The sequence below is a fragment of the Pagrus pagrus genome (assembly GCF_965226575.1).
Source record: "Pagrus pagrus genome assembly, chromosome: 15".
NCBI lineage: Eukaryota > Metazoa > Chordata > Actinopteri > Spariformes > Sparidae > Pagrus > Pagrus pagrus.
Genome location: NC_140199.1, coordinates 6,117,748 through 6,141,951, shown reverse-complemented (window position 1 = coordinate 6,141,951; position 24,204 = coordinate 6,117,748). Strand labels below are relative to the sequence as shown.

The window sequence follows — 24,204 nt, the reverse complement described above, 5'->3', positions numbered from 1 at the left end:
TTACAGCACCCAGTAACATTTAATGACCTTTGTATAAAATGTATTGTGCTTTGTGAATGCAAAAAAAATGTTTTATTAAGATAAACAGTACAATTATTAAACGTTTTTGTGACATCTCTTTACATCTTGAGTCAAAACATTTTAAAATCTTGACCATGGTTTCTTATTTCAGCGATCATATCAAATCCTCTGAGTAAAATTTGCTCAGTGGTGTTTTAATGCTGCATCATAGCACGAGCTGTGCTGTAAGGCACCGGGCTGTACAGTGAGTGCTGTGTGTTACGTGCCAGCTGTGGGAGTGGGTGGGCGGACGGAGCTCGAGCCAAGCCAAGCCAGGCAGGCTGGAGTGGATCAGCTCTGTGATACTGCAACCCCCGGGGCCTCACGCCCCAGGGAGGGGTCACAAGTTCAACTCCCTCGTCTGCTGGTCACACAGGAACCTGGGGCCTCCCCTTTGTGTGTCTGTGTGTGTTAAACCGAGTGTGTGTGTGACTAGGTAGCTATGAAGCAAAATTCATCCTGAGATATTTAATACCAACAACTACGTATATATATATTGGATTACCACTACACGTCTTCTACACATGATTAAAGACACAAATCTATGACATAGAATTTATTTACTTTTCATTTTATTTCAGATCACTTGCCTAAAGTCTCAGCGTCTCTGGTCCTGTTTGCGTTTCACATCATCTCCAATCTGTTTCAACATAGCTGCAGTGTGTACATCATCGCTCTGTTGAAATAGCTGCGCTACAAATACCCCCTGGTTCCCCTCGGAGGATGGCATGTAAAACATATCAGGACCTCTGTATATGTGTTCAATCTCTCCCGAGGTGAACGCAGCCGTAGAAATGCCATGAGGCGGGCCCTTTTCAAACCGTTTCAACGAACTGCCCGACTTACGCTTACGGGTTCAAGGTTGTCATCTGTCGCCTTCTCCATAACGCTGCCGCTGTTTGACTTTCACACGGAGGTGCTAAAAGGCGATGTAGAGTGGGTAATCCCTTTTTGGAAAGCATCCATTTGGGTAATTGTGTGATTGTAACATGAGAGAAACTCAAAGGAGGTTGTGTTACAGGAGACATTCTGATGCTTTTGAGTTTCTCTCTGTTGCCTCTTGATTAGCTGATAATGATTGATTCCAACTTGCAGCCTTTTCTTACGATGACGTGAAAATGCACCACTGGACAAAGTAATCACAACTTTTCTCCTATAGACAATGAGCTTCTTTTGTTTTTCGTTAGTGGTTTCGTCTACTGGTTCGTCTGTGAGCTGAAGAAAATCTGTTGAGAAACTAGTATGAGTTTGTGGTTTCTGACGCCACGGTCCAACTGCTCAGGATAAACTATCACTTTTTCCAGCACATTTGTCTTCTTTCTATTATTTCCAATAACCACTTTTTATTCACAAAGAAATATTTAAAGGTCCAGTGAGTAGGATTTAGGGGGATCTATTTGCAGAAATTGAAGATAATTTTCACGATTATGTTTTCATTAGTATATAACCACCTGCAACTGATAATCGTTAAATCGTTACCTTAAAAACTTATTTTTCCAGAGTGAGTGTTTCCGTGTTCCTACAGTAGTCCAGAATGGACAAACATCTGCTCCAGAGAGGGCCTTCAGTAGCTTTTTTGGTTTTCAGCGACCACCTTAGGTAGGGTACTTCGATACTTTTATGGTACCAGCTTACTTGAAATGTTTTGTCATTCAATAAAACATTTCAATACCAAAGTAGTAAATCTCATCAGTGTCAGTGAGCCAATAAGCATGCAGCATGCTTGTTGTGCCAAGATATTATAGTGCTGGTGATTGGCTGTCTCAAAGCACACAGATTATGCCCATAAGTGGGGCTCACCACGCGTATAAGTATTGTAATCTTTAATGTTTTGTTAAAATGGATTTCATAAAATTGGTATAAAAAAAAAGTATTGTTCAGGAATGGTTATTGAAGTCATGGTATTGGTGACGGTACCGGTATCGAAACAAAACCCAGCCCTAACTGTAAGTTCTACTACCAGCCTGGAAGTGGAGGCTGAGGCGAGGAGTATTCATTTGGTTTCAATCTGCAACCTCACCACGAGATGCTACACACTGTACCTTTAAAATTCATCTGACTGATAGCTTACTTGAAATTGTCTGACATGCTTTTATTTGGTAAATCCCAGGTCACAACAAACTCTAGTTTCTAATAGCATCTGACTGAGGTTTCCCTTTATATAGACAGCTTTAGTGTCCTTGCATTAGTGGTAGCTTTTCGAGTGTTGTATAAATATGGACTGCCGCAGGGACAAGACAGCTCCGGCTATCAATTGCATGCAACTGTTCCTCCCCTTAAAGGAAGGAGCGTGCTTACCAGAGGCACCGCTGCAGTGATAGATATCCACAATACTTCACCGGCCAGACCTTTGCAAATAGAATACCCTGCTGTGCTAAAGAAAACAATGTGTTTCTGAGGAGCAAAATACAATCCATCACCAAGTCCGTTAGGACCCAGAAATGGGAGCGAAGGAGGAAAGACAGGAGGCCGAAGAGTCAGGCTGGGGGTTATGGGGCTACCTGGTTTTCACATCAGAGATGTTTGGGGAGTGAGGAGTGGGGGGGTGGAGGGTGGAAGGTGTCTCAAAGGCCCACGAGCCACGAGCCCGGCTCTGAAAGGACCGAGCCAGTCACACAGCCTCTCCTGTTGGTGAAACTCTAGCCAGGTTCAGCCACTGCCACGTCAGAGCCAGCTTTAATCAATCATCGGCTGCGGCTGAGGTGAGAGGAGGCATTCTGGGAGATTAATTGTGGTCTTAAATTCAAGGCCTGATGTAAACAACGAAGGACTCTAGCTCAGTGTGATTAGTATGTGGCGCGGGGGGTTCGGGGTGTTTTTGTAGTTTGTGGGTTAGAGAGCAGATAAGCTAATAGCTGGAAACTTCTAATTCAAAACAAATGCTCATGCAAGGATCACATCAGAGTGATTTTGATCAAGAATGTGAGGAAATAAAATCAAGTCATTATCAAAAAATACACCTGTTATTATTTCTTATTATTGCATGTAAAAAGTACAATCCAACCCGGATATAGAACCCAAATTCACCTCTTATTATGTACAGAGGGATCAAGGTGTTTAAATGTGTTTCAGGCCATTAAAAAAATAATGTATTCCACTGCTGAGTTTGCTTCCCAGTTTAGGTTTGTGTTCAGAGTATTTCCTTAGAAAATCCATCGGAGTAAACAAAATATGTTTTACAGGTAATTGCTTAAAATGTGTTGCAGTGTATTACTGCACTCTCTGAAATGTGCCCTATTCCCATTGTGGCCATTTTGTAATTTAAACTTGAGTGCTTTAGATATTTAAGATATTGTTTCTTCTACATGTGCATGCAAGGGGGGATCTCCCACAATTAGTAGTAGTCTCAAGAAAAAACAAAAGCTCGATTTTTGGGATATTTCACTATAAATTATTAACTTGTGTCTCGGCATTTAAACATATTCCAAATTATTTTTTTCATTTTGGTTCTGAACAAAGTCCGTCACAAGACCAGCTTTTGGATAGAGGCTCCCCAGATGTGGCACAAATTCAAAATGTCTATTTTTATTTTTAGTTAGTAAGTCGAGATAATTGACAGCTCTTACTATCATGCCAGCAACCATTTTGTCAGAGCAGGTGTCATGTTAGATTACATCGTGAACGGCACAAGGACAAAACTTTCAGTCTCTGTCTGACTTCTTTTGATGAAACCTTCTTTAGCCTACTGTGCGCAGCAATGGTCTTTCTCATTCATTACATCCCTCACCTAGAGACCTCAGTATGGGCGACAGTACCCACTCTTGTCTCCCTACGTTTGCCCTGAACGACCTCCCCTCTCATTTCCTGAGGGAGCCCCCACCACCAAAAACATTATGCTGAGTTTTCTGTACACCGACCTGTGGGGACAGGCAAAGACACCTCAGTCATTACCCATGATAACTAATCTATTAATGTTGAATGATGGCCTCATTAAAAGGTTCAAATATAAGTCTAAGCTTATGTGTTAATGACATGTTAATGCTTCTGTCAATTATAAGCTGGGGTAATGACACCTGCAATGAGATGATATCGCTGGTTGAAGTCAAACTTGTAATTCCATCCCCCGAGAGGTTAAGTGGAGCGTTGATCCTTGGGTGGCGAATCGAAGATGAATGTTTCACTATGGTCGAGAGTATTACGCTCCTGTAATAGTTGGAGAAAGTTAGACGAAAATTAAAGTGAAGTTTTAGGTAATTGTGGGAGAAATAAGGAAAAGATATGACCGGTTGCTTTTTCTAATCAAGCACAGATCAAAAATGTGGGGGAAAAAACGGAGTACTTTAAAACAAGAAGGCAATCTGCAAATATAAGAAAATGTAACAAACAAGGAAGGAAATAAGAATTAAGAAGACGTTTTTTGAAATGTATGTATTTGCATTTTAAACTATGATATAGGGGTTTATTTGAAGGGATCTACAATAACCAATTGCAATGTTTACACACAACAGTTTAAAATATGTGAGCATTCACCAGGCAGGGAAGGTACAGCGAGCGATGGCATTTAGTTGCATTATGGGAAGTGAAGGATCCAGCATTTATAGCGCTTGACCCTTACTTAAAAAATGATAAAATCAGGCTATATTGGCCTCTGCTGCTTCGATTTAATTTGTGAAAATTCTTCATATTTTCTAATTTTAACTTTATGATTAGTGAAAGATTAAATTCTCCTTTATGGGTTGAGAGAATTGTCCAACGGAGGCAGTTAAAAACCCATTGAGTTATGTAAAAAAAAAAAAAAAAAAGGCATTGTCACAAAGTCAAGAGCAGAATTTTCTTTTAGGTTGACATTTAGGAAATATATGGCTTTAATTGGACAGCAGCAAAAGTTATGAGACACATTTTATTTTATTATTATATTTGTTGCTTTGTTTATTTGACAGGGACAGTGCTCAGCTTCTTAGCCAATAAGCTAATTTACATCTGTAAAGATAACATCTGTAATAAATAACGTGATACCAGTATTCACCCTGGTTACATGTTTATGACTTGAAGGTGACATTTCAGTCATAATTGATTCATTTATATGCACTATACAGGTACATGTGAGCGAATAGCTGAAGTTAAATTGTTGACATTTTTATGCGTTTTTCAGTATTTTCTAAAACCTGCATACATACATAGTATTAGAAAACTCAACTTGTTGTACTTGAGTCTTGTTTTTTTCTGCTGCCAGTGTTTCTGACCCGCACAGCAGACCTCTGGTTCTGAGAAACATGACACAGCTGCATTTCTAAGACAGTCTCATCCAAAGGTGGGCAAGTAAAGAACAAGAAAAACTTTAGTCCAGAGGGGATTTACGACGGTAATATGCAGATGTTAATGAAATGATTATTGGATTTGGATTCAGATTTATGTTAAGTCCTATCTGTAAAGGTATGGCACCATCCTGAGCCTCCCTGTTGCAGGCCTGTCTCCATGTCATATGGCGTTCATATCATCAGCCCGTGCCAGCTGTGCGATCAGTGGGATTGATCTGTTGGCAGCAGGACCATATTCATCAGTCCCCCCTTCTCTCTCTCCTCCTCTCTTCTCTCTCTATCTTTTAAGCTCCTCTCCTCTCCGTCTCTATCCCTCTATCTTTCTCCCTCGCTCCCTCTGTCTGTCTCTCGTCGCTTTTTTTTTTTTTTCTGGCCAGGCAGACCGTCTCAATGTGAAATCATGGTTAATGCGCCATGACAATCTGACACAACGCACAGTCCAGGCCCTGCTCCATCTGGTTTCAATTTAATTTGGTCAGAGAAGAAGGGGGGGGGATGATGGTGGTGGTGGTGGTGAAGGGATGTCGGGGAGGGGGAGATGAAGGGATGGTGGACTGGGTGCTTGTGGAGGGGGGGGTGGGGGACAAGATGAAAGCTCGCCGTGTTATTCTCCGCCGAAATCGTCTCACCATCCTTCATTCTTCCCAAATTGCCCTCTCCCCTCCTCACATTTAGCATTAACTCCCCCGAAAAAGTCTAAAATGATAGCTGTTCGATCAAAGGTCTCCAAAAATATGTTAAAGATCTGTAAGAGAACAGGCCATGGGTTGGCTCATTAAGACCATTAGAAAGTGTGTGTCTGTGTGTGTGTGTGTGTGTGTGTGTGTGTGTGTTGTGGGGCGGCGGTGACGGATCAGACCATGTTGAGTGGACACAGGAGGGTTTTAGCCTCAGTGCAAAGAGTTAATGGGGACATCTTCTTGCAGTTTGCTCTCGTCAGAGCGAGATGGAAGAAATGAGACCATTACTAAACGGTGGACCTGTTAAGAGCAATTTTCCTAATTATGGGGATGGAGCGATGTGTCAGTTGCCACAGCAGACGTGTCAGCCCATCGGGTTGTAGAGACGGAAAGTGTTAACTCTTTAATGTGACTAACTAACAGGCTTCGCTTAGGCCGAGGCTTAATGACTTAATGGAAGTAATGATCTAAGGAAAGCCATATGTGTTAATGCTGAAGGGGCCACAGCGGTGGCTGCAGTGAAGCAGAATACTGTATGATGTGTTCACTGTCCTCATACAGCGTGGTGGCCAGTGACAGTGCCAGCTCTAAATATCCCACCTCAGTCTGTATTGTCCAAAAACTGCAGCTTAAACAGCTTAAAGGCCTCTATTGTATCATCCCTTCTTTAATGCGATGTAATTCCTGTTGAAACTGCTGCTGGGGCATTACATTGAACAGTGAGGAATAAATACTGTAAGTGTAGAACAATGGTCTATTGTTAATGGAAAGAAAGGCAGTTTAATTCAATAGCCAGAAATGCAGGAGTGTTCAACAATCTGGATGACTTCATCGTTTGGACTTTAGTTACACTAAAGTTTAGTTTTTTTATTTAATATAACAATATTCAAACTTGCACTCTTATTTTGGTTCAATACAGCAAATTTAATTGATCTTACATTTGTTCTTCAGTTTTCTAGAGAACAGCTTGCATTTTATTTTATTTGACTTTAACAGTAATTTAAGTTTCCTCATCTCCTTCTCATATCTTGGTTTCTGGCTGTTTGGCAAGCTGTGCTGTTCAAAAACACTTTAATGAACTGAAGAAGAGTTTTAAAGTTTAAACTTATTTTTCCATTTAAGAAAAATAAGGCAAAATGATCCAGTCAACCTTTCTATCTTATTATAGATATTTATTTATATTTTGGTTTGTTATTATGTTGTTTTCACTTTGTCATTAAGATTGTAGGTCTTTGATTGTTTTGATGATATTTAAGTGCACATTGTATATTGAGAAATCTGAATAAAATCTTGTATATAAACGTATATGTGCGATGTTCAGAAACTTGCAAGGCTCGACAGGCTGATCCCTTTTGCTCAGCTTAACACTGTTTTAGCTGGAGCGGTGTGTACGTGTTTTAGTTTACTGTTCGTCGTGTTTGTTTTTATTGTTTATATGTTATATATGCTTTATATGTATATGCATGTATTTTTAATGTATCTTTTATTGTATTTCTGGCTTTTATTGTTCTATTTACACAGGTCGCCCATGAAAAAGGGACTAACGACTCTCATCGGGCCACCCTGAAAATAAAAAATCTGTAGCTATAGAAAGAGTAATATGATGTCAAACAAAAAACTTGGTCGTAATGAATAAAGAACAGCTAATGTTGTTTGCAGGTCTGTGAGTGGATACAAATGCATGAAAGCTGGGTTAGAGTTGGGGACCTCCATACGTTAGGTGCACTCGCAGGGATACCGGGCTGGAAACATTTTTCCAAGAAATTCCTATTTCATGGGATATTTGAAATCTAACGACCTGTGTTTACTTTTATTTCCCAAGCAGGAGGTAGTTTCAAGTCCTTATAGTGCAATGAAAAGTCGGGTTACCGAGGTCGTTGCAATTTATCGTTTAGATATTCAGACTTTTCCTGTTCGCTCTCTCTTGCAAATGATGAATAATTTATTAATGTCTTGACCATACAAGTAAATAAATACAAATACATTTTTACCTCAAGAGAGATCTGGTATAGAGGGTAAAAAAAAGTTATGATACAAATAACAAAAGACAAATTAATTCTCTGATTGATTGGACGGTCAAAGATTTAAAGCTTGATTATTAGCCATGACTAACACCTTAGTTTTGGTCAATTTTCAGTACAAATTAGAGTATGTATATTTCATATATATTATGAATTAATGTGGGAGGATTTAAGATTTAAGTTTCTCTCCTTCCAGTTGAACTTCAGACTAGAATTCAGAGCATTCATGATTTCAAGCAAGTTAAATTTGATTGCTTTTTTTTAGCTGTGATTGAATGACTGAAGTTATGTCTTTCCACTAATTATTTTAAAGTCTAGAGTGTCTATCCGCTTAGATATCTGTATCTATACTCTAATAATGGATTAATCAATTTCTGTTTCTCTCATTTTAATAATTTGTTATATCTTGCAGATGCTGAAACCTTCCCTAACCTCCACCTCATCACCGCTACAACTCACCAAATGAAGTGGCTGCTCAACGATCTGTTAGCCGAGATAGAAACTCCCCATGCCTGCTCCCAAAGGGTAAGGGCCTGCTCAGCATGCAGCTGTAGCAACAGCGCCTTGTTTCCTTATGGAGGTCAGGAATGCAGGCATGTCTCTCCTCATCCCAGTGGAAGGAGATGGAATAGGCCGCAGAGATCGGGAGTAAGAGAGAGAGAGAAAGGGCAGGATTCCTACCTCATCCATCACTCTTCCTGCAGGGTCGGCCTCCTCACCCCAGCCCAGATTTACACACCAGCTATCCTATATGGCTGTCTTTATGGACTGCTCTTCATCGTCATCCGACAATAGTGAAGGGATCAGAGAACGCACCGGAAGAAATTAGTTCACGTCAGCTCTCATTTATGATGCGTTTAACTAGTAGGCGCTACCGAGAGGAGACGGATTCGTGCAGCTCCATATTTCTGCCCTGCCCATTTCTCCCACTCCTAGTCAAATACGCACAGCCATTTTCATCTGAGGTTATCGGGTCAATAAAACCTGGTGACCTGGGCCAATCATAAAACAGTCAATGCAGGAGAGCACGGATTGATTAAGTTCATAACTCGATTTGAGCTGCGTGGAACCCGGACAATAAAAATCGGAATGAGTATAAATCTAATGCGAGGACATAATCCGAAGAAAATCAAAATGTAAAGTAGATGTTTTTAATGGCATCTTTTTTCATCATGAGAATATGGCCTTTCGACTGGATGACTATCGATATCTTTGATCCACAACCTTTTTCATCAGGACGGTGGCAGCGAGGAGTTTAAATTGGCGGTGCAGTTTTACATCCTGTTAGTGTAGGTCACGTGACCTCAGCTTATCGCATGGCCCTTTCCATATTCATCTAATTTGCAGAGACATCCAGCAAAGTTATCAGCGATGACTTGTTTATACTTTCAGGGGGGTAAAGGCGACCAAATCAACTCTATCCAAGCCACATGTTGGCAGTGCAGCCCCGTTCTCGAAATTAGGCTCACCTAACCTTGGGCTCCGACTACATCAACTTATTCAATTAAAGAGGTCAAGAGTTGATGGCTCCAGTTCTGCCCTGTAATGAAGTTTTCTGTGGAGATTTTGGATAAATTTGCTTAAGTCCATGTTGGAAGGCCTCTGAACAAAACCGGAGACATCAGATAAGCATGCAGGCAGGAACCTTGCAGACTTTCAACCAGCTTTGTAATACTCCAGTGTTAGTAGTATACGAAACTGGACAATGGTAAACTTCCCTCCATTTTTTGCCTGCACCCATAACCCTCCACACTGTTGTCAGCAGAAATCTGCAAAATGATGCAAACTGCATCTATGTAGCTTTAGATTTCTATAAAATTATAATGCACTGCTGTTAACGTAAAGAATAAAGATCCAGCTGACCTTATAATAACACATTCAAGGGGGCATTTTCAGGCGCAGGTCTCGGCAGAGTGCACCGTGGTGGCCTTGTACCCGTATACCCACACTGATGGTGCCCATCATCCAACCTGGCAGATGGCTGGTAGCTCGAACAGCTTTCTGGTGTTTAATTATGATCATAATCAAGGGAAATAAAGATCAATTAAAGCGCAAGTGAAACTAATGAAATGCGAGCGCCGTGAGCAGCCGGACAGTTGTCCAAAATGTTTCTCATAATAAATGCAAACAGAGTCCTAAGATAGCATTAGTATGAAGTGCTGGCTGGGACATAAAACACTGGTGTTGATGGCCTTTGTAACGGAATATTTGTTTGATGTGAACGCAGATGTACTCCAGATTCATTTTACAGTTATAATCTGCAACATTCACACATAAATAAATGTCCATTTGCTCCACTTGAAAGCAGCACAATGATGATTTCATGATTAACTCTTCAGAAAAAGCTGTTTTTTTTGCCAGAAAAATGATAGGAAACTGTGTGTACCATTAAAAGACATGGAAAAGATTGTCTTGACCTTGAGGGGTGCAAAATGAATAAAAGTATCTTTGAGATTTGGGACACAGATTTGATTATATTTAGCTGAGTGTCTATTCGTGACTGTAGGTGACATTTTGGCCTTGTTCCTTCTGATGAAAATTTTAGAGAAGTTTTAAGATTCCCAGCTGCCCCAATTTTGAAGGAAGTTAACGCATATTCTGCAATTTCTCTTCATTTACTCTTCAGAGATGGAAATAGCCGGAGCAGCATGTGGCTGCTGGCAACAGTTCAACTGCCTTTCACCAAACTGTGTGTCGTACTGCAAGACTGCACAGCCCATCTGAGCGAGATGAAGAAGGAGGAAGGGAGAGGAGAGGAGACGGGGGGGAGTGAGAAGAGGTGAGGAGGATGAGACAGGCGGCGGTGGGGGGAGCTGTGGGCGAAAAGGGGGAGGCCCAAGAAGACAGATGCCACCACTGTGGCTATGGCATTGTTGGATATTAATAGTCCAGTGCCACATTGTGCCAACCTTATTGGAAATGTGAGTGCCGTCATGCTGTGCCTTGATCACACGCTAGCATCAAAATGAAATGAGTAGGGGTGTGAAAAAATAAAGTAGACCTGGTCAGGGGAAATTTCCAGAGCTGCTGAGGGGAAGTAAAACGTTGCAATACAGGCTTTATGGCTATGTAAAGTGATTTAAGTATTTATGAATGAGTTCAGTGGGGCTGCGCTGTTAAGTTGTAATAGTTATTACAAAACCCCATACACTCGCGTAAAAGTAATGTGTGATCTGGAAGTGATACTGCACCTTATTTTAAAGGAATGAGTGATTGCAACCCAGATTAAATGTCAGGTAAGTACGTTTCTGCAGAACCACAGATGAAACGGCTGAGGATGGTCCGCCTTCATATGAAAAACACCAGTGTTTGTTGCCACACAATGGCTGGAGATTGTTCCACTTCCCATGAAAAACTATGGGTTATGGTAGCAACAAAAACTGGGTGTCGATGGTCTGGCTTCCTGTGAAAACACCCACTTTTGGTCAGTACGATAATAGCATCACAGACTTGATCTGTAGTTGACGGTTTGGCAGCCCGTCTCCTCCGCCTCCTGATGTGAAAGTCTGCTAATAAGCATTTAATATGAAGGTGATATGCCACATTTGGTACAAATGTCAACCTTGGATGTAACTGTGGTTTGCAGAAACGTTAACTGCTAACAGTATGTCCTGGTGACTGGGTTGATGATTAAACAGCAGCCCATAAAATGTTCCTGTGTTGAAAGTAGATGTACAGTAGGTCAAAAACACTCAATACATGCATTGAAATTATATGGTAGATTTCGAATTATCGCCTTTTGTCAGTGTAGCTGTTGAATTTTGCAGATGGTGCACATCTCACTGTTGAATAAAACCTCAGTTTAAGCCAAAATATCTTAGCCCTTTAGTGCCACGAGGCAAAAAAATAAAAGCTCGCTCTCCATTATCCCTGAGCTGCAGTGGCACCCTGTGCAATGATGAATGGCTTTACAATATTATCCTAAACAAAAAACGGGTAATTACTGACATTTCCTTTAAAGTCCAATGTAGCTTTACTGTTTTCTAAGCGCACAGTGCTCCAGTTCAGAGCGGTAATGACATAATTTATCTTTTCAGAGACGGCACACACGCTGCAGCTGATTGAATCATGCTGGAGTCAAACCAAGTCTTCTGTGATACAAGATCAGAGGAGGTGCGTATAATTGTTATAGCCATTAGGCTCTGAGGCTGTATACACTGAGCATACAAAATACACTCACATATGGCACACACTGTAGGTTTTTGTGCAAGACTGTCATGCACTGAAGCCATATGCTGCCACCCCAACTCACACACCTCAAAGCACCGTGTGTCTGCAGGCTATTCATGTTCCATTACCAAGCTTGTGGGACAAGCCAAAAACAACATTTTGACCTTTAAGCGTTTGTTTATGCATATGAACACAACATGTAGGTGTCAGGGCAGCCTGAGGAGCATGGATGTGGTTCATAGCAAACCTGAATATGATGTTTTGAGATATCTTGTGTGGGGGCTTCAAAAAGGTGGCAATCTGGCCTGAGGATGGGACAGGAAAGCTCATGTAGTCTTCTCCACATGGAAAGGGTTTTTCTCTTGGGAGCATGAATGTACTGAATTTCATGGCAATTTGCTTATTCGATTTTCATTTTCCTTTGTGCACACATGGGAATTTGGCTTTAATCAGGTCGCTACATTACAGGCTATGAGGCTGCCAAATAGCCAACCACGGTTCAAGTCTTTGTTTCGGTATTTGTAAGCGTGACACTGCTGGATATTTTAAGGGTGACCTGGGGACATTTTCAGCCATGTTTATGGCGACCAAAAAAGGGTATTTTAGGCCAAACCATTAGATTTCTCTAGCCCTAACGAAATGGTTTTGTGCTTAAGACAGAGCATAAGCACAGGATTGTGACAAGAGAGAACTAGAAAATTCAACCTAAAGAAATGTAAAGTTGCAACATAAAGAGATGTTTTTTCAGAAACTTACTTAGCTAACATTTATTAGATGTCTTTATGTTGCAACAATGTCTGTTTAGGTTCAATTTTTGTATTTCTCACTTGTCACAACGCTGTGCTAATGCTCAGGTTAGCTTTACACACAGAAACCACTTGGTTAGGGTTAGGAAAACATCGTACTTAAAATACCTGTTTTGGTCGCCACCGAAACTGATGGAAATAACCCACAGACTCAAATTGAGGTCGTTCGTTTGGAAGCATGGTGGCCTGTAGTAACGGAGCCAGCTTCCCTTCCACCTCCTGATGAGAAAGCCAGCTTATAAGCATATAATGTGAACATGATGTGCCACGTCTTGTACAAATTTCAACCACGAACGTATCTGTGGTTTGCAGAAACGTTAACTGCCAACATTATGTCCTCGTGACTGGACTGTCCACCAAGTTTCATGAAAATTGGGCCAGTAGTTTCTTCCCCCATCCTGCTGACACTAGACAAACAAACAAACTGAACTGAAAACATCCCCTCCTTGGTGGAGGTAATTACAGTATATCATCTGAACACACTGAATAATCATGCCAGATTTGTTGCAGTTGGACCAGTAATTATTGAAATATTATGCCACTGGAAGCATCAGTTGGGCAAAAGCAGCAAAACATTCATTGATCTCTCATATAAACCTTTATAAGTCTTGGACCTCACATAAAACTCTTATTTATGTGTTACTTACTTTCATCTGTGTTATGAAAAGGTCATTTAGACAAAATATTTCTATCTACTGCTTCGTAAAATCATTCACGGGGCACAGATTGGGTCTTTACTGAGAGCTAGACTGAACAGATTAAGAGACCTGAGTTGCTTTCTCTAGCTTCTGTTTTACTGAGTAAGCTTTCATCTGGAGCTCTTTATTGTTTCTTTTCCATCTCTCAGTGTGTTATAAAAGCCGGTTTACATTCTGACATGGCAGTCCTCTGATGTCCCTCGCAGGACCCCTTACAGCAGTGCAGTATAACATATCAGCCCCTGCGCCGTTATCCCCAGTACCCCTGAATAATTCAACCATGCACCACTGCCCCTCGCACACTGTTTGGAAAATGCAGTAATGAGAAAAGCTATAAAACGCCTCGACGGTCTTAGCTGCTGAAAAAAAAAAGAAAAAACCTGGGCCCGGTCTTAAATAAGAGACACCGAAGAAGATAGCTTACTGGGTGTTTTTTCCCACAGATTTACTGTAAATGGGAGGGAGTGCAAGAAAACCACAAGGAGGGAAAGAAACTTCAAAAGGATGACCTGCATATTTTTACCCAATTAGATATTTCTAATGTTACTTTTGAGGTGTGATGCTCAGCCGAGCGTCCTCTGGCAGAACAAAGGAAGGGAATGCGTCGGAGTCTCTTCCCTCTTGATCATGCAGCGATTTTCAAGGTGTAAACATGAAACTGCTCAGGGAGGAATTATCTAGACGGGGGAAACGTTGGCAGGAGTTCAGAGGAGGCTTTGTAAAGTAAACCAGATTTGTTCAGGGGTCTGTGATCAGTTTATTTTCCCAGTCCCCCCAGTCTTTATGCTAGGCCTACTTGTAATTGTCCTCATGTTTCAGCTAATTTCACATTTCCAGGGAGAGTAAGGGAAGGATAAAGGGAAGGAGGGAAGGAATTTGGCAGTTGGGGAAAGTAACACCCTCAGACTTTCATATTTTTGTTGATGTCATTCTGAATGGATTTGGGAGCATTTAGGGGCGGTTCCACCACAAAATGTCTGGGGTTTCAAACACTTTTCTACCACTTTTAAAATAAATCTTTATAGTGTTATTGTAGGGTTTTAATGGATAATTCCTCAGCTAAACTAATCCAACCCAAACAAAACCAAATAGTTATTTGTCTGCTGCACATTCAGTTGTAACGTCTTTCAAATTTAATTGAAATGTCATTCAGAAAGATACAGTATCCAAAACTTTCAAATCAGGTTACAGAAATCACACAAAAACAATAAAAACTTCCTCCAGCGTGAGAAATTTTTTACAGATAATCCAGTTCCTCGCTGTGGGACAAAAGCAACCCGGCCGCCAGAAAATCAGCACCTCCTCTCTTGCTTTGAAGCTGGTCCAAGAGGAGCAGCGCACTACAATGTCGCAAAACTTTTCAAGGTCTTCCATCTAATGTTTCCTTTGATAGGCTCTGGCCGGATTAGGGTACATAATGTGAAACCCAATGAGGTGTGTGCTCGCAGGTCCCATTCACAGACGGGCCAACCTGAAACAGTGTCTCACTCCACAGACATGATGTAACTGCTGTTTGAGCTGAACTCTTCCTGAGTGTACATGATGTGCACTCTCTCATGTGTGAAGAACTTGGCCTGTAATGAAAGGACAACTGCAATTAGCAGGTTTTTGGACACAACTGCTTTGGTGACGTCATGTACAGTAACTCCTCCGAATGCAGAAATCAAGGTCTTTGTTTCATTTTACTATTGTCTTTAGTTTTCACTGACGTAACAGGTTTATTCATCAAGGGGGAGAAAAAAAAAGATTTGCCTTGTTGTCTCAGATTTAATGCAAAGCATTTAAGCATGCAAAGACGCTTCATACAGGCAGAGGAAGTAGTCAAAGCAGCCTGGATGAGCCAGTCCAGCAAGTAAATGTGATAAAATTGCTTATTTTCAAGGACATCGCCAGACAAGAAAGTCGATATTGAGCGATTCTGCAAAACCCTGAATTATGCCATTTGGCAAGGTTTTTAAAAACCCCACTCTCTGCAATATCCGTGCATGGTGACTACATTATGGTCAAGGTTTAAGAATACACCTTACAGGCAGCTAAAACACTTGATTAATGCTGTGGAGATATTGTGGTTGAATCGTCCAGTATGGGCGCAAGAGAGGCTTGACAGTGGGAAACAGGACGGTGGTGTATCCTGACACAGTGACCCACATCTTGATGCTGGTAATGTGCGGGCATGTTTTTTCTTTTGATGCATGTCACATGCTGCTGGTGTGTGCTGCCCTGAAGGGACACTTGTAAACAGTAGGCCTACACTCAGTTGCTATTTTATTAGATACATGTAGTGAATGCAGTCTAATAAACAGACCTGCAGTACATTACATTACACAGAGATGTGATTCTGTGTTTCTCTCATTGATCTCAAAGGGCTGGAAAATTAAAGAAACACTGCAGCACCACAAACTGCAGCATCCAAAATGATCCTGCAGTTAAAACCACAACAGTTTCAACAACAACTTTCATGAAGGCAGGATTTATTGCAGTACTGTTGTATCAGACTGCATCAGTTTTAACCAGGTGTACCTACTGTAAAAACTGGCAACTAAGAATGACATTGATTGCTGTAGTTTTCTTCAGATTGCAGTGGTGTCATTCAGTTATTCATATTCGCCTGTACTTGCCATGGTATCGGCCGATCACACTGAAATGCGTTGCTAGAATGGATCGCTAGCTAAACCATTACTTTATTGTGGTATAGTGCACCTGTCGTGTGCTCCTCTCTTGTGTTTTTGCAGCGTTTTCTAGTACTTCTAATTGAAATATTTTCAACTTCTCAGTGCAAGGTGCGGAGTTGCAACTTGCAACTTTTCCCAGGTGCTTTTGTAGGAACTGCACTTGTAGAGACAAGTCTCTGTGTGGTCAGGGCCTAGGAAGACATGCAGTCCATAGTACGGAGCTGATGGTGCTATAAAAAACATTTTGCTGTTTGTTTTAGCTGACTGGGATCAAATTAACTACTATTTTTCTTGCGCCATTGTTTTTCCTGGCTTGAAAAAAATACATGTTCTGCCGCATCGCTTCCAAAATAGACAAACAGTGAGGACAAAGTCTTGAAACTAGGCCATCTAAACCAGTAACTATATCAGTGCCATCATGATAAAATCATTTATGACTCTGGGATATGGCCTTAAAATTGAGAGTTGAGATATAAGAGGCTATATCGTGATACACACAATATATTTATAAATAAATACACAAAAATAACATCACTCTGCTGTAATGCAGCCTTTAAAACCTGGAGAAGACAACACTTCTGCTTTACCACAATATAACAACATCCAAAATCTAAGACAATGTATTGTCTCATGTCACGATAACAGTATAATATCTATCAAGTTATACTACAGGGTCGTAAACTCTTAAGCTTTTCTCATTATTATTATTTAGCCAGGGCAGTTAACCTGCAACTAGATGACATAATACAGATGTTTCACAAACACTGTGTAGCTTTAGAAGCATAAAGGTCACATTTGCTACCTGCAGAGCTCAGTTACTGTACATTAACTGCTCACTTTCACCAGGAGCATTTGTTTGGCTGTATTTGTTGTTACAGCACAAGTCAAAACAGCTCCTGAAGCGCTCTGGATAGAAATGAATGAGTGCCTTATAAATACCAGCACTCTTCACAATCAGTTAAATCCTCCAGGCAAACACACTTACCCTCAGTGATCTCAACTCAAACTCCTGGGGTGGAGGGGAGGCAGGCGGGAGGGGAGGATGCCTTTTGAAACTGAGAAGAGCTTCTCTGAACCATTACCCATCAGCCCCTCCACATTCAGAGGGCTAATCCCAGGGGGAGAGTGGGCGTCCGCGGAGGATACGTTGTCTCGTATGCGTTAATGGGGGATTACACATGTTAACATCTATCTCACAGTGCGCTTGGCCAAAGGGGCTCTGCTATAGGGGTTTAGCATATGAATAAGGAATAAGGGGATGATTGAATAGAGGCTATGGTGAGAGTGAGAGCTGCCACTCGAGGAGGAGCGATGGGGGTAGAGTGATTAGGATGAGACACAAAGAGTGAAATCTCTTGTCGAGATGGAAGGGCTCGAGGAAAGAGCTCTCAGCTGAATGAATTTCTCTGACTTGGTTCCTGGATTCAAGTTTGCTCCAGTGGCCCTTCAGGATGTTCACATTTTTAAAACAAGGCTGAAAGCTGTAAATAAGTGTTGAAATGTGCAGCAAAATCATAAAATAAACCAAAACCTGAGGAATTTATTCCTGAATTTGGATGATTTCATTAATGATCTGGCATCTTGACTTGAAGGGATTCTAGAGCTCCCTGATCAAACTTTATCTAATAAAATGAGTTAAGGGCTCTTTCAAAAGAGCTTCACATTCATTCAATGGGAAGTGAAGCATTAACTTATTTTAGTTAGGAAAGGTGACTGACATTTGTACCATAGGTGTAATGTCACATTCACATTACATGTTTTTTACCTCGGTTTCATATTGGGAGTTACGGGCGACAAGACTGCCAAGCCAGCGACTGCAGTTTGAGTCTGCGTTTCGGCATTTGTAAGTGTGCTTGTGGCGACGAAACCGTATGTCTTTAGCCAAACCATGACGTTTTCGTAACCCTAACCAAGTGTTTTATGACAAGACAAAAAACATAAAGTTGCAGCGTAAAGAAACTTTGCCAACATTCATTTTAGCGATTGGGTTGATATTAGTCTAAACCTGGACGACACGGCGGAAATGTTTCACACTTAGGTATGAGGTAATTGTTGGAATTGTTGTATTTTTGAATAAAAGAGTTTCTTTCCTGAAAACTCTGTGTGTTCGTTTGAGTCCCGTCCTGAGACCCCGTGACGGAATTGACATGCAGCGCAGACATCAGCACAGCTCTCTGGGAGAGCGAGGTGTTTATTTCCTGAAGGTCAGGCCTTTTGTGTGGAGAAACTTCTTGCCAGATGAGATAGGGGAGTAAATTGCAGATCTATCATCCCCTCCCTCCCCCCCTTTCACTCCCTCCTTCCATTCCTCCTTTTCTCTTCTCCCTCATATTCCCTCCTTCCCACGTTTCTCATTCTTGGCATTCTCTTCTTCTCTAAAGTGTTCTCTTTCGTCTTTATGCTCACATTTTCACCCTCATCTTTGGCCATCTACCGCTCATATTCTCAACCGCCTTCTCCCATGCTCTTTGTGCTTGATTCCTCCCCTCTCTCCGCCTCGCACACACTCCGTCTCTCCGTCAGTGTGTGAAATCAGCGGAGTAACCGTTGGCACCGTCTGTGATTTATGGCTCACTCTGAGCGGACTCTTATCAGGTGCAGGCAAGGCTCTCTGTGCTGCTGCCTGCGCCTGAATGACAATGGAGAACCAGTCGCATTATGCTCCGCAGCCTCGCCCCTTGCATTCTGGACACTGCAGATTACATCTAGCTCCTTGATTTATGGACGCCATTTTGGCTCCTGAGAGGGACATGAAGGGGAGTTTGGAGGTGAGGGGGTGGGCTGTGGTTTCTAAGGCCAGCATCTGCACTCGGCCAACATCATTTTTAAGAGGAACCTGGTTGAGGTGTGCTTTATATGCATATGTGTGTGGGTATGAAAGCTGATGTGTGTTTGTGGGTATGTATGAGCATGGATATGTGTGTGTGTGTGTGTGTGTGTGTTTATGAATAGGTGTCATTTATCATTTTGTCAGGAGTTTTTCTGCGCTGGTATTGACAGTGTCTGTTGTTGGAGGCGGTGTGCAGGCGTATCGACATTAAAGGCTCAGAATTAGACTGGATAAAACCGTATCTTCAGCCTCCAGTGACCAGAGACAATGAGGTTCAATGAGAGAAAGAAATAAATAGAAAATTGGACTGTACAGATTTCAGATATAAAAAGTGAAGCCAACCGCTTTATCCAGGCCTGTTTTTTTTTTTATTCCTCATCCCTGCTCTGTAATTGAATCATTGCCATGTGCATCTCTGGAGATAAGATATGTTATTTGGGAGAATTATTTAAATGGAGAAAAACGTGTTAGCTAATGTAATTAACAGGGAACTATCACAGCTGCAGTTCTTTGTATGAAAGAAGTAATTATGTAATCTAACACATTAAATGAGGGAAATAGCATCTCAGACTTAAACACAGCAGGCGTTTTACATTCATGTTGCTCCGCAGTCAGTTTTTATCGCTCGTACATCGAGAAAAGACGATGAAATGTCACTTAAGTCTTTTGAGGTTGCCGCTGAATGTTTGCATCTGTCACAAAGATGTCATTTAATATGATGGGAGAGGCGGCGAAATGAGAAGCTTGACAGCACAAAAGCAAAACAAATCTCCCCATCTGTTCAATATCTTTCTACATTTACTGTAATTATGTTCAATACAAAAAAATTCAAGAGAAACAACTGTTTTGCTTTGCCAAAGTTTTGCAACATGTCAGTGTTTCCAAACAAAACCCTGTTTCTTCCAGAGGTTCTGCTTCTTGATTGTATCATTGATTATGATATTTTCCAAAACAAGTCGATTTTTTGTTTAACTTCTGCACCCCCACTTGGCCCAGAAATGCTCTTTCTTTGTTCGCAGTGTGATGTGTATCAGAGAAGTCTACACAAATTCAGAAAAGTATTGAGCTATTTTCTGAGCATGTCTCTCAAATAACAAGAATGGGTAGAATTAAGGGGGATTTAAGGGCAAAAGTGGAATACAATATTCGAAGAAAAGCAACATAATAGTCAAAATTATGTTTTCAAAGTGTATTATCAGTTTTTGTTTTTGTTACTTTTGAATTTGCCTGTTGTATCTACGGAGGGAACAGGTCCACGGGAGCTGGAGCATTGTTAGCAGTTAGGAGAGGGTGAGAGGAGGGGTGTTCAGTTGGTTACAGTCACAATCTCACCGCTAGATGCCAAAATATACATACTAACTGTGTGTAGTAATGGTGCTCTACTATAGTTGGACAGCTGAAGATAAAACTAATGGTAAAAGCTAGAACCTGCCTGACTGTTGATGCTGCTAACACTGAAGCTAAGCTAATAAAGCTTTAATGCATGCATGAGGCAGTGACCTTTCTAGTCTTCCCGCTCAGTCACTTGGGGTTGCTTCCCTTCGACAACAGCTGTGAATAAATGTAAATATACATGTAAATGTCATTCTCTTACAGTGAAGTTCCCTTTTCCTGTTTTCCCTGACCAGGCCTGTAAAATGGCCGCCACTGCGGTCTCCAGTGGCAGGCAGTTCTCTGATAAATGTCTCCCTGAATACATTTCTACAGCGATGAAAACCAAAGACTTTTAGAGGTGGAGGTCTTGGAAAGGGCGCAGCTCGGCACAACCAGAAAGGGAAGGGAGGAAGGTCTGGAAAGCCCTTAGTGTGTTGCCCCGTGTTCCAAAGGCAATAAGAGCTGTGGCTTAAAGTGGGTTTCTATAAAGACTAGTTGTTATGGTTCACGCAGTTGCCAAGTGGCGAAGGGCTAAGTGGAGATAATGTGTCCTTGTAGCACATCAGAATGTGGAGAGGCAATGTGGGCGGCATGTGTAGTGGACAGATGGCCAAAAATCACATGTAACAGTACAGACCCACCCACCCTGTGTTTACATGCAGGACAAGTCCAAACAGTAGCGCAAATTATTTGTAAGGTCATATTGTGGTGACAACCTTTAGCCTACTTAAGTCTCTTTATGCTTTGTTCCCATGTAGCTTCATAAATAACTGAACTTAAACAGACTGATCAAATGTTAGTAAGATAGGATTTTACATGCCTTCTGCAAAATGTTGTTGTGTGTATCATATTCTAGTTTGGCATTCAGTTTGTCCTGGCTGTTGTACAGTGTAGTGTTAAAGCATGTGCCAAAACATCAATCAAGTGCTTGATTGTTTTGAAAAGTATCAATACGAATGTAAAAGTGATACTTGACAAGTCAGATTATTTAAAATACTTAAATATAATGTACTATACATATGTGCCTGTGTGTCTTTTGTGTCTGTGCATGAGAAGGTGGTGGCAACGTGGGTGGCTTACAAACCCAAAATTGGGTGTGTGCAAACTTTTGTTGAGATGATTTCTCACATAGACACACACTTGTGAGAACCCTTGCTGAGATATTGCATTCCCCAGCCCTAAATCTAACCGTAGCATAATTTCAACCTTAACCCTAAAGCCAAGTCGTAACCCTCAAACAGCCCTTTGAAGAGGTGGGGACCGAAATATGTTTACTTTCCAAAAATGTTCTAACACAAGGTCCACAGACAGATATAAGCTTAATAGCCCAGATGTACTCACACACACAAAAATAGCTGGGTTCACTTCTCTCACACATATAAATTCACACACACACAGACACTAAAAAATACACCAACACATACGCTAACACAAGTACAACAACGTGCAATATATAGCACATCTTCAGGCAAACAGACTTACCAACATGCCCTCATGCCTAAAAGTTGATTTGCCAGTGACTCTCAGAACCACATTTGTGACTGTTGGAGATAACCAGTGACAGGTGCACCAGACGTTCGCTGTCACATGATTAACATTATGAAACCTTTGCAGTATGGTTAGGTTTACGCACCAAATCTACTCCGTTAGGTTTATGAATAGATCAGGGATTGGGTTAAAAACTGTACGGTAGTTACACAACTTGAACTGGCAAGTTTTCTGCTTCAAAGTGTCATTGTGAAGTAAATGTTGATTGCACAATGAATGGATATAGAATAATATCCAGAAACCATCTGCGTTCACTTTGGTTACCTACGTATAAACCTCACTATCTCTATACAATTTTGTCTGCCGCGGTCACACAGGAAAAGGAGGGTTAACTGGCGACCCATTTCCATTATATAGTAAATGATTGAATAAACTTGTGTTTTGTCCAACTCTGAGGAAAACAGAAATGATCCAGTTGTCTTTGCAACAGCGGCATCAACAATAATACTGCTTGGAAACAAACGCTATGGGGGAAAAGTTGTCTGTTCAAGTAAGATGGTTAAATTATGCACTGGGATAAAATAAGTATGTTAAGTTATTTACATACCTACTTATAGGTTAAGTCACCTTATGTACATAACGTAAATTAAGTACATAACTTAGAATAAGTCACTGTTTTTGACTTTTCCATCCAACCTGACCTGAAAGTGTTCTTGAGCCCATGCAGTATTATCCTTTATACAATCACGTTTCACAAAGTGTTGAACCTCGTCCCATCCTTGCTTGTGAACGACTGATGCTCCTTTCATACCCAGTCATGATACTATCACCTGTTACCAATGAACCTGTTTACCTGTGGAATGTTCCAAACAGATGTTAAATATATTGTCTTTGTACCGTTTAAGGAGTACGGTCTAGACCTGCTCTATATGAATAGTGTCAAGAGATAACTTTTGTTGTGATTTGGCCCTATATATAAAAAAAGAAAATGACTTGACTTTAAGAATCAAAAAAAGATTACAAAATCATCAAATTCTGCTTTATTAATGTTTAAAACAGTGTCCCAAATTGGAATCAGGGTTGTAATTACTACAGCCACTGATTGCCGCCTAACAATACATTTAAATATTAGTCGTAGTAAGCTGCTGGCTGACGACCTGTACGGCCGTGTTATTGGGGAGGACGGTCTGGGCTCACTGAAATACACACATATATACGCACACAGACGCACACACGCGCACACACGCGCACACACAAAGGGGCACCAGGCAGGATTTGGATGGGGTCCTGGACACTGTCATGGGTCCACACGTCAAATGAGCCGGGGAGCCAAACAACAACAATAACAACAGGAGTTGGAGCATATGGGGCTCTGTACCAGCTGAGAAGGGCCATCGAGGTCCCCAGTGTGTGTGTGTGTGTGTGTGTGTGTGAGGGGATAATAACTGAAGACTGGTGCCTAGAGAGATGAGAAAAAAAGAAAAAGTATGGTCGGGAGATAGAGAGGAGAATAAAAGTCAACGTCAATGCTCGTTTCTAAGGCGCTCTGCACAACTGATGGTTTTGGATCACTGTTCAGATGTATTTTTGCCACATCCAATAGTAATATAAGCTGACACCAATGTTGAAAACTCATGTGTGTGCAGATTACCTAAAGACACCACATCTGTTTTTGTTCCGAATTTTCTTTGCTTATTTTGAACACATTTCAGTAAAGGTTTGTTCCTTCCAGTTTTGTCTGAATTCAGGCATCACGTTGGCTTAACGTCTGTCTTTTCCATCGGTCGTAACTCTTTGTTTTCTCATGCCAATGTCTACAAATGACTGGTGCTGAAATGATTTGTTGAAAAGTTGATTAGTAGAGAGCACATTAACAACAGAGAATTATTTGACATAGATTTTTTTAAGATTTTAAATCAGTTCCTGCTTCTCCAATGTGAGGGTTTGCTCGATTTGTATGTTTTCTGCCATTACAAATTTGAGATCTTCTGAGTTTATTTGGACATTTTATGAACTAAACTATTAGTCGACAGCAACGTTCATCCTTCCAAGCCAAACTGGCCAGTACACTGTTTAAATCTCATAGTTGATTTTACTTGAAGTCAAGAAACAGATTATCTTAGAGTTACCAGGTAAAGTAGATTTAA

General features: G+C 41.1%; 1 protein-coding gene across 18 annotated transcripts in view; it reads left to right on the top strand.

Annotated features, from left to right (window-relative positions):
• LOC311270276 (uncharacterized protein) overlaps positions 1-24,204 on the top strand; it is a gene marked incomplete at its 5' end in the record, with an annotated part of 156,243 nt that overhangs the window by 38,922 nt on the left and 93,117 nt on the right. For all 18 annotated transcript variants that reach the window (XR_014624232.1, XR_014624233.1, XR_014624234.1 and 15 more), the window contains 3 exons: positions 8,432-8,544; positions 10,646-10,798; positions 12,057-12,132. Coding sequence is in view for 1 of the 18 variants with exons in the window: in XM_084375049.1 (XP_084231175.1) it covers positions 8,432-8,544; positions 10,646-10,657 (125 nt within the window). The remainder of the gene's footprint in view (positions 1-8,431; positions 8,545-10,645; positions 10,799-12,056; positions 12,133-24,204) is intronic.